The sequence below is a fragment of the Ictidomys tridecemlineatus genome, chromosome 4 (genome assembly GCF_052094955.1).
Source record: "Ictidomys tridecemlineatus isolate mIctTri1 chromosome 4, mIctTri1.hap1, whole genome shotgun sequence".
Taxonomy (NCBI): Eukaryota; Metazoa; Chordata; class Mammalia; order Rodentia; family Sciuridae; genus Ictidomys; species Ictidomys tridecemlineatus.
In genome coordinates, this window is record NC_135480.1 from 22,209,933 (window position 1) to 22,223,718 (window position 13,786).

The window sequence follows — 13,786 nt, forward strand, 5'->3', positions numbered from 1 at the left end:
ATTCACCTCTGGTATAGTTAATGTAGATTCCTGTAGCACCATCTCTCAGCCAATGGGAGTTCAAAGTGCCTGCAGTGGTTACTGTCCTTCTCCCTGTAGAAGGGAGGGGGACCTTGTCTTTGTAAATCTGTGTCCTGCATTTAGGCAAATAGAGGGAGGGCAGCGAGCTCTCCAGCATCTACTTCTTAATGACTTCAGCCCTACAATCTATATTTTGAGGAGGCATATGCTGGCCTGCCACTCGTTGATGCAATGTTTTCTGACCTCTACCTGAACCCTGAATACTCTGGCCCTGGGTGCATCAAGCAGATAGAGTCACTCCTCTCTGAGGGATTTCAACAGGAAAGTCTCCTTTTCTTGGGAAAGGAAATAAGCAGACTCCCTCCACACAGGTGTGGTTGGGAACATCGTCATCTGGCCACTCCCTGTCTTCACTTTGTCCTTGCCACTCAGTAACTTTGTGACCTTGTGCATGTCTCAGGAATTTTTGGCCCTCCATCTTTTCTTCTATAGGATGAAGAAGTCACTTCCCCCATGTAAAGAATTCTGTTTAATTCAGCTAAGGTGTCTTAATGAAGGCCTGTTTTGTGGTAGATCTCTGCAGAATGCTGGGATACCTCTATGGGCAAAACAAACCACAAGGCTACCCACAGGACTGCAGAACAGTGGGAAGACTATTTTAAAAGGGCAGGAACTGGGAGCGCTGGAGCACACCTGTAATCCCAGCGGCTGGGCAGGCCCAGGCAGGATTGCAAGTTCCAGACCCTGTCTCAAAAAGGTTGGGGATGTAGCTCAGTAGTAGATCACCGCCCCCCCCCCAAAAAAGTGACATGCATGTAGTCCCAGCACTTGGGAGGCTGAGGAAGGAGGATGCCTGTGTCTAGGAGTTGAAGGCCAACCTGAGCAACATAGTAATAGCCCATCTCAAAAGGAGTGTGGCGGTGGGGGTTCTATAGACATAAGGGGTAGTTAACCCCACCCCTACAAACACTGGCATCACATCCCACCCCGTACACACACCTTGCCTCTTCGGAAGAGATGGTTGGGTTCTGAAGGATGAGTCCTAGCACGATGGAGCCTGAGGTGCTGGAAGCAGAGGGGATGGTTTGAAGACGTCCAACATTACTGGGGTTTTTGGAATTTGGTGGAAAGGCTGGAGATACAAACAGGAGGGAGACCATGAATCCCTGAAAATAATTCATGATAACGACTGTGAACTTCTCACTGAGGACAAAAGTGTGGAGAACTTTTAAAGTGCTATATATATATATATACACATATACATACACACACACACACACACATATATATAACATATATATACATATATATAAAACACATATATACATATATATGCATATATATATATGTGTGTAATATATAGAGATTTTTTTAACTTTTGTCAAATAACACAATCACAATTAACTTTTCCAAGCTGGAGGAAAAAAACAGACTCAGGATCAGTTTCTCCTACAGTACTACACTCAACACAGAGCCTGGAGATAGCAATGCACTCCCTGAGGTTGACCACTCACACCCATAAGTCTGTTCCCACTTCTGTCACCAGAAGTCTGAACTCATGGAACTTCAGATCAACTAGCTGTCACTTGGAGTTCCCTCGACCCCCACGTTATGCTTCTTTAATTTGCTAGAGCAACTCCAGAACTCAGGGGAATACATTTAACCACTTATTAGAAAGGATATTTGAAGAACTGGGCATGTGGCTGAGGGGTAGAGCCCTTGCCTAGCATGAGTGAGGCCGGACTGCAACAAGTAAAAATAAAAGGTGTTTCAAAGGATAAAAATAGGTAACCAGATGAAGGGGTAAACAGGGGAAGGTCTGGAAGGGTCCCCAGAACAGGGGCCTGTGTGCCAGGGAGTTGGGGTACATGACCCTCCCGGGATGTGGATGTGGTTTTATTCCTCCCCCCCGTAAGCTTCCACATCTTCAGCTGGCCAGAAGCTTCCTGACCCCTCCCCTTATGGACACATCATTGCGTTGACATGACTGAAGCATAGCAACTGTGGAGAAGTGTGAGTGGACAGAAAAGGGCCTGGTCCATGCTGATGGACAGGTGGGACTCCCGGCAAGGCCCGTGTGCAGGTTCCCCTTGGCCCCTCTGGCAGCCTGCCTTTCTCGTGGTCGTTGCAGGGGTCTCATCACCTACTGTCAGACAATTTCCATTAAGGTAAGTCAGAGAATGTCCGTTCAGTCACTCTAAGACCCGCAGGCAGGGGAAAAGGAGTCTCCACCGCCCGGGCTGGAGAAGAGCAGTTCTGGTTTCTAGCGCCTGCCTTGGTCAAGGAGTTCTGAACCAGGGACCACGGATGAAAACCAAAGTATACTTCTTGGCTTTAGTTTCCATTCTAGAATAGGGCAATAGGTCATTCCACAAAATTGAATAAGTGTTCTGATGACATGAGCAGAGGCAGCTACCTTTACAGACAGAGAGGGCTGAGGGGAGCAGCAACACGCCAGGCTGAAAAGCAAGTTGGTCTTGCAAAGTTCCTTTATGTGTGTGGCAGGGGGTGGCAGAAAAATCGAAAACATTATGAACATCAAGTCACTTTAGTTTTATCATTTTTTGTGAAAAGATGAGAGCCAAGGGAACTTACTTATCATTCCAGTTGAAAATGGCCTCTGGGAAAGTGGACTATCTTTAAAATCCTGGTTTCTGAGATAAACAGGTTAGTTTCAGCTTGGTGACTGGAACTTTAGCATAAGTCCATTTTTATTTTTAACTAGGCCTCTCCGGCGGTAATGCAGGAGTTCAGTCCACAATAAGGCCCCTTGTCATTTTTATTGAACTCTTTCACTCTACACAAACTGGTATGGCCACCTCAGGGCTCCACAGCCTGTTAACCTGCAGAGTCGGGAAGGGTTTGTGTTCCATGGAGTCGAAGAATGAACACTGCCCTGGAGGTAAGCAAGGAAGCAGGAATTTTATTACAAAGGAAAGTGAGAGAAAGATCTAGAACTCCCTGCACAGAGCACCTGGGAGGAGCAAGAGTGCCCTTTAAGTCTTGCAGCGCTCCTCCTTTTCAAGGCACATAAGGAGAAGATGATAAGTTCCTCTTTATTGGTTTTGGTATTGCAACTGTCCCACAGCCAGCATGGGCCAGATTATGGATGATGCAGTCACTTTGGACAAGATGGAGACTTCTACCTTTCTAAGAAGCAGGAACTGTCTTATAACATGTTGCAGCAAGTTAAGATGGCTGCCCTTGTGCTTGCCCTCTCATCAACCTGTACTGTCCCTTCCTAGTCTCCAATGCCTAGCCTTTTCCATCTCAAGCTCAGTCTGGTCCCCTTGAAATACATGTACTGTAAACCTTAGGGTAAACTTTCTTTTTAAATCAGAAGGAATAGGCAAAGCCAAATAGCCCATAATACTAAATAACACTTGGTTAATCTAAAAGAAAGGAGAGAAAAAGAGCATGTGGCACCAACAGGAAACAGTCAACTGAAGCCAGTCGTGTCCATAATTACATTAAATGTGAATGGACTGAAGACCAACTGAAAGATCACCATGTCATCATCAAGAATCAAGAAGATGGCGTTTGCAAGAGACCTAGTTTATATTTAAAGACAAATAGCTAAAGGTAAAAATGGAAAAATAGGCCAGGCAAATAGCAATAATGAAAAACGGAAGTGTTCATAGTAAGTGCGACATGGGAGACTTCAAGACAAAAGAATTTCCCCAAATAAAAAGGAGCTTTTCAAATTGATGAAATTGATACTGGTCTTGGAAAAATCAGGATTGGGTTCTTGTTCCCCTGGTGTTGAAAATTAAACACCCAAGAAATGCTGAGGCAAGTGTACGAAGCAACGTTTATTTAAGAGACAGAAGAGAGGAGAGAGAGAGGTAGAGAAAGACTTGGGGGTGGGGGACCCAAAGCCGGTGCCCGTGGGAGGGGGTATATGTTTCTAGATCTCAGTTTTCTTCCTATCTTGCCTCCATGACCAAGAGGCAGGAAAAGAGCCGCCCAGGGGTGCTCATTAGCAACTCCTCATGCTGGGAGGAGCAGTTCCTGGAGGTATAGGTAACTTTGGTAACTGGCCGAGAGGGTGGGAAGTGCTGTGGAGGTGTTAGCATTTCATTTCCGTGTCTTTGAATCAGCCCCATCTTCCCTAGGAATCATTCATTATCTATGCTGACTGTCTGTCCCTTGTCCCCATTTCATTCCCCCCTCTGATTAAGGGAACCCTGCCTGCTGTAAGGGGAAATGGGTGATGACCACTCTGGCTGCTTCAGGCTGAGAAGGGGTGACATGGGGTAAGCGGTTTAAATTTCCCTTTCAGGAATGTTTTGGGTTGGTCAAGAGGTCTCTGGTAAAAGTAGGGTTTGGAAAGAGCAGGTTGTAAAGTCTTCTGAGAGGCAGGTGTTCTAAGAAACAAGAAGCTGTGAGTGCTGGGATGAGATGAGTACAAACATTTGAATGTGATGATAATTTTTTTTTTTTTTACCAAGAGGTGCAAGAGCTGAGAAGCTGTTTTCATGGCCATGCAGGGGTGGATGTGGCCTCTGTTTGGCTTGAAAATCTTTAAGGATATTAGTTACATTATCAGAGTTATCGGGAATGTAAACTCAACACTTAGTTTTTATAATATCACAGATGTCCCCATAAGAGATAGTTAAGATATCTAACACCATGCGTTTTTTGTTTTTTTTTTTTCAGCCTGAATAAGACAGAAACAGCTTGGGCAGAACCCAACATGCCTGACCCAGCGGGGCCCTGCGACCTTAGAAGGAGAAGTTTGAGCCCTAGGCTCAGCACGGCCACAATGAGGGAATTTCAAACTGTATATAGGACAGTGGCTGCAGTTGGGTTTTGTCCATAAGAACAGAAAGCTCTTGGTGGTGACCTGTTGGACTCCCAGAAAGTTAGCACGTTTGGTAGCGGCTGATGGTTGGTGGGTGGTGGCTGGTGGGTGGTGGCTGGTGGCTGGTGGATGGTGGCTGGTGGCTGTTGGCTGGTGGTTGTGGTCTTTGAATATTGTTTTTCTCTTTCTTTCTTTTTTTTTCCCTTTTGTGTTTTGGGATTCTTGGGGGGGGGTATTTATTTTATTTACTATTATTTTTTTAGCTAGCATCCTAAGATGGTGTTCCATTTTAGGATAAGCAGTGAGAGTAGTGAGAGCAGCCTAGATCCCCCAGAGCTGGACTCCTATGAGCCCGCCTTCACAGACCATTATGAAGTTGTGCGGGGCATCGGGGAAGGGGGCTTCGCCACGGTGAAGCTTGCCCGCCATCGCCTGACTGGGGCAGAGGTTGCAGTGAAGGCCTTGGCAAAAGTCCTCTGGAACCTCCCCTTCCTATCTGAGCCAGATCTGATGGCGGGCTTGGACCACCCAAACGTGATCCAGCTCTTCCAGGTCATCGAGACCATCAACTATGTCTATGTTGTCATGGAATATGCAGGTAGGGGCAACCTACGGAAACTCATCGCGGAACCTGGTGGCATGCCGGAGGAGGAGGCCCGCAGGCTGTTCAGGCAGACTGTGCGGGCCGTGCGGTACTGCCACATCAAGGGCATCGTGCACCTGGACCTCAAGCCGGAGAACATGGCGCTGGATGAGAGCGGCAACGTGAAACTCATCGACTTTGGCCTGAGCGCCCGGTTCACAGCTGGGCAGAAGCTGAACAGGTTCTGGGGCACTCTCCTCTACTTTGCCCCTGAAATTGTCCTGGGGGAGGCATACGAGGGCCCCCCTGCCGACGTCTGGAGCCTGGGTGTCACTCTCTACTTCATGCTCACGGGGAGACGCCCATTTATGGCCAGCACTGCTCAGCAGGCGAAGAAGCTGATCTTGGAGGGAGCTTATGACACTCCCCTGAATGTTTCCGAGGGAGCCCAGAGCCTCATCCGTGAGATCCTGACGGTGGACCCCACCCAGAGGCCCACCCTAGAGCAGGTAACGAGGCACCGGTGGCTGAGCCAGGGTGAGGCAGCATCACCCAGTCCTTCTGTCCAGGTGCTCCCTGAACTCCCAGATCCCACAATTATAGCAACCATGGTCAACATGGGCTACGACCCCTATAACACCTGGATGTCCCTGGCCAAGAAAAAGTATGACAATGCGATGGCCACGTACCTCCTGCTCAAACACCAGAGAATCCAGGGGGCGGGCTGCAAGCACCAGGTGAAGTGCATGAGTCATGGCGGGGTTGGGCCTCCCCTGGGGCCTGTGGATCCCCCCTGGGTCCTCCCCAAGAAGCGTTCCAGTGAGCCTGCCCTTCCCTCACCCCGTGAGCAGCTGCACCAGCCTGGGGAGGCCAAGCAGACCCAGCACAAGGGTGGTGGCAGTGCCAGCGTGCCTGCCATCCAGCTGCACTTCCTCAACATGGACACACCCCCTCCCAGCCTCACCTCCCAGCCCCACTGTGTGCCCAGCTCACCCAAGCCCTCATCCTCCCAAGGGACCCCTGAGATGGGGCAATCCCACCACCGTGTCAGGGGTTGGAAGAGGGTGAGGAGGAGCATTGTCACCTGCACCCAGCAGCTGTGCTGCGTACCATGCTTCAGTCGCACAGCAATCAGGAGCACAGTGGCTCCAAAGGACCTTCCGAGCCAAGACAGAACCAACAGAACCGACGGACAGCCAGAACACCTCAGTGCCACCTGGCCCCAGCTTCCCCGCCCGCCCGGGTCCCAGGCAGGCAGGAGCACCTCTGCATCCACCAGGAGTCTCCTCTGCCCCTAGCTGTGAAGACACATCATAGAGACTTTTCCCTGCCCTTGGTCCTTTCTCCCATGCTTTGGGGGAAATTTATTTTTAATTTCTTTTTTTCACAAATTGTCTAATAAAATTGATCTTTTAAATATTTTTTAAAAGGTAGTTTTGTTGTTTATTGTTTTTAAGAGGGGAGGCCTCAGGACAAAGGCCTGAGCCTAGCAGCCATCCTCTCCTCTCACTTGCCTTGAGCCAACGGCGATGGGGACTTGCTCCCCTTGACCTAGTGTAGACAGAGATTCTCCTCTTGAGCCAGTGTAGACTTGATTCACTTTGAGCTGGTCGCCTTAGCCAGAAGGAATCCTTCTCTGGGTCTTCAGGCCCTTCCCTGCAGTGTGGGGAGGGTGGGTTGCAGCTGTTGGAGAGGACATCTGTGGCAAGGTGCTGGAGAGTCCAGAGTGTTCTGTGGCTTCCTGGCCACCATCCCATGTGCAGGGAGCAGAGCTGGGCCAGTGGGCAGGGGTGGGCCTCTCTGCAGTGGGGGCTAGGTGCCTAGCCAAGAGCTCCTCTGGTCACAGCTAAAGGTCATGGAGAGGGGACACATGGGATTCAGGGAGCGGAGACAGGGATGCTACTTAGGTAAAAGCATGGTGCACCTGAGTGGAATGGCTCTTATCTTTGGGGTCTGTTGACGGAGAATTCTATAAAGTGAAGTGCACACAAATAACAAGTCAGAGACGCTCAGGTTAGAACAGGGGGTTTCGAGCACCTTCCAGCCCCGGATCTCTGCGCTCTGGACGCCCACGGCTGCTCTGGCAGCTCTTCCCGCCCTTCCCTGCAGCGGTCAGAACTTGACATGGCTAACAAAACGGTGTCCTGTGTGTCACCTTAACACTCTCCCCGTTTTCATCTTGAGACAAGAAGAAAGTTTTAATGTACAAATACTCTCTCAGGCTGTTTTTTTTTTTTATTTCTTTTTTAGTTGTAGATGGACATAATACCTTTGTTTTGCTTATTTTTTTATGTGGTGCTGAGGATCGAAACCTCACGTATACCATGAACTTTACCAATGCGTCACAACCCCAGCCCCTTCTCATGCTGTTTTAACCATATATATTATTTTGTAAGAGTCAGGAGAGAAGAGAATCAGTATTATCAGGTTCATATATAATAGATTTTCTCCAATATATATATATTGGAGAAAAATATAAATATAGCTTCTAGAATTTTAATTTTTGTAGCATTTTAATAATGATTTGGGCTGGACTCATCTTAAATAACTCCAAGTTTTAGAGTCCAGTTTGTTAAAACTTTAGTCCTATAACAACATGGCTCCAGGAAGAAATGCTTCCAAGGATCTCCTGAGCAGTTGGCAAGAAGGCAGCCCCATCACAGACCACGTGCTATTTTGGTAGAAAATGCCATGTGCTTCTCAAGCCCTCGGTCACACAAATGGCAATGGTAAAAGGTCTTATTTGCTGAAGACCCGGGAAGCTACTCCGCTGAGCCCAAATCCCTGCTTTACCCTCCTTGTGCCTCATTTTCACAAATGTGAAAGGTGGGCAGCAGTAGGTCCCACCGAAGGCTCAATTGAAGTTCAGAGTCGGATGTTGTCCTAGACCCATGCTGGCCACCGTCCCACACATGTTCATGCCTGTGTAACCTAATGAAAAAACTAACTCCAATGATTACATCACTTTCAAAGTAAGACCTGGTTTGGGGAAAGTGTTGAGTTTAACCAAGGCCATCTTCACTTTATGTGATGAAATTTCCTTCCTGACCTGTCCCAAGTCCTAAACATAGGGTCACGTTCATCTGATCAGAATCACTAGGAGTTAAGAAGATGTGAAGTATTTGAATCACCAAGGGAAGTTCTCCAATGGCATTTGGTGGAATGAACATGAAGTTGTATAAAAGATGTATACATGCTGCAAAAACAGACTGAAATATTCTGAGTACATCAGGAGAAGAAAAGGACAGAAGGTGTGTTTAGGATACAAATTCAGAAAAACACACACAGCAAGGGTCAGGTTGCAGCTTGTATGGGTCCTGGGGTGTCCATCTATCTAGTGGCTTTGGTCCTGGGCCCATATAGTGCTGCACCCAGGAGAGAGCCTTCCACCTCCTTGAAGAAGGTGGACACAGCGGAGGGGCAGCCTGGGAACATCAGTGGCTCAGCATCCTTCTTCCTTGCACTTGTGACTGGGAGTGAGAAGCAGGTGCAGCTCCTTGCTCCTGTGATATCACTGTAGCCTTTTTGGAGAGTTTTAAAGTGGATGCCACACAGCTACCTTCAGGTGTCACTGGCCATTCCGTGTGTACGATGAGCGTCCATCTTCAAAGACAGGGGCACAAGTTCCACCATGATGGATAAACCCTGCCTACTCCAAGTACTTCTTAGGCCACTCCTCGTAGGACACCATATTTTCTGTTGATTCACTTCTATTCCATCTGCTCAAGCTTCAAATTTGGGTTCCTTAAAATACCCAGTTACTCCAAGTTGCTCCACGACTAAGTAAGCTTAGAAAATTCTCCGTAGATTCCTTTCTTGGAGAACTGTCATTTACATCACTGTTCAGACTATCAGCATCTTCCAAACTCATCTGTCACCAGGTAAAACTAGTGGATAGTTAGCAATACTAATATTGGGATACTTGATACTTAAGTTGAGGATTGTTATGTTGATTAAAAACAGAGAATGCATGTAGTTTCTAATGCATAAAACATAATCAGGGCTCAATAAATGCAGAGTGATTATTACTAAGCCTGGCTAACAGCCCTGCTGTATTCTGAGCATCGCACACAAAAGCTCCTCACATTCATCAGATGAATGCAAAATGAAACAGAGTAAAATCTGTGCACCTCCCAGGGCTTAAGTTGAAGAGATCGTCCACACCAGATGCTGTCAAGAGAGTAAAATATCCAGACCTCGTATATGTTGCTGGTGGGAAGGTAAAATGGTACAACCACTTTGGGTAACTCTTTGTTGATTTTTTTTAATGAAATTAAATCCACATCTACCTATGTTCCAAAAATTCTCCTCCTAGGTGTTTACCTGAGAGAAGTGGAAATATATAACTTCAAATATGTTGTGCACAAATATTTGTAACTTTTATTCCTGTAGTCAAAACCCAGAAAAAAAAAAAAAAAACAAATGTCGGGCTGGGGTTGTAACTCGGGTGTAGAGCGCTCACCTAGCATGTGCAAGGCCCTGGGTTTGATCCTCAGCACCACATAAAAATAAGTAAATAAAATAAAGGCATTGTGTCCAACTACACATCAAAAATTTTTTTAAAAAAAAACAAATGTCCATCAATGGTAAATGGATACATTGCAACATTTATCTGATAGGCTACACGGCATCAATGAAGCAGAATGAACCACTAATACATATGACAACGTGGCTGAATATCATGTTGAATGTACAAAACTCCATACACAAGACACACCTCTATGATTCCATGTACATGGAGTTCTGAACCTGGCAGGATTAATCCCTGGGAGCACATGAGGCAGGGATTGGCCAGGGGTATAAGAAAGAGTTTCCTGGAGTTCTCTACCTTGATTAGGGCATGGGTTACTTGAGTATAAATTTTAAAACTTAAGTGGATGCATTCTAGCTGGGCATTGTAGCACATGCCTATGATCCCAGTGACTTGGGAGGCTGAGGCAGGAGGAGTGCAAGTTCAAGGCCAGCCTCAGAATTTAGCAAGGCCCTCAACATCTAAGTGAGACCCTGTCTTTAAATAAAAAATAAAAAGGACTGGGGATGTAGCTCCATGGTAAAGCATCCCTGCAATCAATCTCCCGTACCAAAAGAAAAAAAAAAGATATATTCATTCTCACACAAATTCTATTATATAAAGTATAACTTGATTTTTTTGTTCCACTAAAAGAGCTTTTTATCACCTGTGTAGTCACTTTCTGGGACGCTATTGCTTCCACCTGACTCGGATCATCCTAACTTATCTTGAGTCAAAGCCAGGACCTCTGGCATTGTATCTGCAAATGTGTCTCAGAGCTCTTGACCCCATAAACATGTACAGAATCTGCATGTCAGATCTTCTGGTACCTTCTCTGGTACCTTCTCTACTTCACAGAGCATGCACGAATTCTCCTGCATGGGAGCACTTTGGGGTTACCTCACCAATCTGGGAAAACCCCAACACCACCTTCAGCCCTGAGGAACGTGGGTTTGCTGTTTTTCTACTCTTCTCCTGGTAAAAACGGAATGCTGCTCAGAATTCTCCTCTTGTGCTGTGTCTCGTTTGTTTACTCCAGCCTGTGGCCCACACTTGGCTTGACATTCTCCATCTGAATCTTGAAGAGACGATAGAAACAGCCTTTCCTCCCGAGGAAGGCACCATCCTTCCAGCCAGTGCCAATGAGGCCGTCTATTAGATCCACTGCGGAGGTCCCCAGAGCATCCCTGGTTTCCACGAGCTCCAGCAGCCTTCCAGGGAACGCCCTTTGTTTCCATGAGCCACAACTGGTTTCTGAACCTTGTCTGGTGTGAAACTCCTTGAAGAGCCAGGAATCTAGGGTTGGGCCGGGAGAGTACAGTCACAAATCCAAGTGACCGACAAAAGCCATCAGTTGGTACTGAAAGCATTTTCGTTAGCTTTAAAATAGTAGCAGCCCCCTGCTGGGCCACTCCCCAGCCTCAGTACTCAGGTACACAGGGCTTTGCAGAGAACTCAGAGGTGGGGGTGTAACTTGAATTTCTGAAAAGTTTAGGGATGGAAATGGAAGGCCCCAGGTGCTAGAGACTGAATATCTTCCCTAGAAATTCATGTTGAAATCCTCACCCCAAGATGATGATAGGAGGTGGGGCCGTTGGTAAGTGATTATGTCTTGAAGGCAAAGGGAGACCCCTCACCCTTTCTGCCACACGAAGTTACAAAAAGAAGATGGGTCCTCAACAGGATACTATATCTGCTAGGTCCTCGATCTTGGACTTGCCAGCCTTCAGAACTACGAGAAATTAATCTTCATTGGTTTATAAGCCATCTGGTTTCTGGTATTTTTTTATAGCAGCCTGACAGACTAAGATACCAAGATTGTCACCAGAGATTTGTTTTGGGGTTTTTTTTTCCACATTTTTAAATTAAATTTTGTTTTTAATTTTCAGGAGTAAAAAAGTCATAACACTTACTATAAACTGCTGACAGTTGATATCAAGTAACTCCATTCATTAATGTTTTCCTTTCCTTGAAAAAAATGAATGTATTTTCCTTTCCTTGAAAATGAATGTATTTAATATCACATCTTTTAAAAAACAAACTCAAAGATACTTGTGCTTATTAACAATTTCTGTGAATAGCAAAATTCAAATACATCCATGTTTTTCATGATACTGTTATACGTCAATTTAACCTTTTAAAAACTTATTACTTTTCACAATGAGAAAGTAGAAAACAAAATGTAATCAAAAGGAACAAGCCTGAGTCATTTATTCTCTTTGTCAAAAGATAACAGGTTAAATGTGGGGTTCAACCTAACCATAGAGACAGACTGCTTCTGTTTCTAACCTTTACCTCTGGCTCAGGAAAAAAAAAAAAAAATCAATGATCATGCACAATCCACTGGTAAATATGAATTCACTATCAAATTCTTCCCTGTTTTATAAGGAAAGAAATTAGGTTTAATGCTGAAGAAAGGAATCAATTTAACACAATTTTGCTATTATCAGAATTTAAGAAATGTCCACAGGAACCTCTTAGAAAACAGGTCACTGTCCATTCACCCTAGGAGATTAGGCAATCCTAAATCCACATAAAAATATTTCAAAACATGTTTTGTCCTCACACATTCTTTTTCCTCTGCACCAAGTTCAGATTAAATGTCTTTAAATGACCACTTCTGGTATGTGTCCCTCAAGAGCTCATGTACTGGAAGCCTGGTGCCTACTGTGGCGATGTTAAGGGGTAGTGGTACCTTTGACAGGCGACCTAGTGAGAGGTCATTACTGGCCCTTCCCCACCCTCTGGTGTCCAGTCTCACCACCCTGTCACACCTTCCTGCATGGATTGTGATGTCATCCACTAGGAAGTGCTACAGCCTGAGGCCCTTGCCAGAGCCAGAACTAAGTTACTGGTGGACTTTCAGTCTCCAAAACTTTGAGCTAAATAAACATCTTAATAACCTAGCCTTGAGTATTTCATTATAGTAACTGAAAACAGACTAATACAACTTCTATTTTAGCAACTTAATGTAAATAAAAAGCAAACCATTTCTAAATAAAAATTATAACACCATTTTTTAAACTACAAATGGTGCTATTATGTAAGAAAATGACTTAAATAATTAGACATAAGAATTTGCTATTTATGACATGAAGCTCTCAAATTATTTTCAACTTAAGACAATCAGGCTATTGGGGTCATTTCTTTGGCTGAGTCATTTGATTCACCTTTTAGTTCCGAGTCCCCTAAATTTTTTGTCTACAGTTAAAATACTTTCCCTCTTGCCTTTCTTAGGAACTGCATCATTAGCACAGAGTTTTCGCGTTTTCATTTTTGGCAGTTTCTTCCGATCAAAATCCCATTCCCTAAAACTCTTCAGATCCTTTGCATTTAAGATGCCTGGCATCTCAAGGCCACATCCTTCAGACTGCGGTCACTGTGCTCCATTGGCTACTTGATAACGGAAAAGTGCCGCCTTCCCCACCTGTCCCTGATGCTGGCGTGTAATTCCATCTGCTCCAGCTCACTGCTAAATCTATGTAAGTACCTTTCCACTAATTCACAAGCATCTTTGTTTGAATGCCCCAATTTGGGGGGAATCCAGATGATTTTGAAACCACTGCAGTTTTTCCCACCAATAAGATGGAGACGCAAGGCCTTTTCATTCTTTAATTTTTTTCTCCTTGTTTGTGGGCCTTTCTCAGAGCTGATTTTCTACTACTTGGATGGATGACTTCTTTCCTGTCCTGTATTTCCTCCCTTTGGTACTTCAGGCATGGTGACATCCAGGAGGTCACAGAGAAACTCCACACTCCAGACCCAACAATCACAGACCCCAGCCGAAGCAGCTGTACTCCAGCCCGAACACGTGTGGGACCCAGAGATTGGCGTTAAAATGCTTTTCCGAAAGGCAAACTCGGTAAGA

At 45.6% G+C, this 13,786-nt stretch overlaps 1 protein-coding gene and 1 pseudogene across 1 annotated transcript; one reads left to right on the forward strand and one right to left on the reverse strand.

Annotated features, from left to right (window-relative positions):
• Positions 1-4,689: 4,689 nt before the first annotated feature.
• LOC101961833 (sperm motility kinase Z) lies at positions 4,690-6,829 on the forward strand. Its single transcript, XM_005330088.2, has one exon. The coding sequence runs from the start codon at positions 5,102-5,104 to the stop codon at positions 6,704-6,706; it is 1,605 nt and encodes a 534-aa protein (XP_005330145.2). The 5' UTR covers positions 4,690-5,101; the 3' UTR covers positions 6,707-6,829.
• A 6,215-nt stretch (positions 6,830-13,044) lies between these two features.
• LOC101962111 (translation machinery-associated protein 16 pseudogene) lies at positions 13,045-13,638 on the reverse strand (annotated as a pseudogene).
• Between the last annotated feature and the right edge of the window lie 148 nt (positions 13,639-13,786).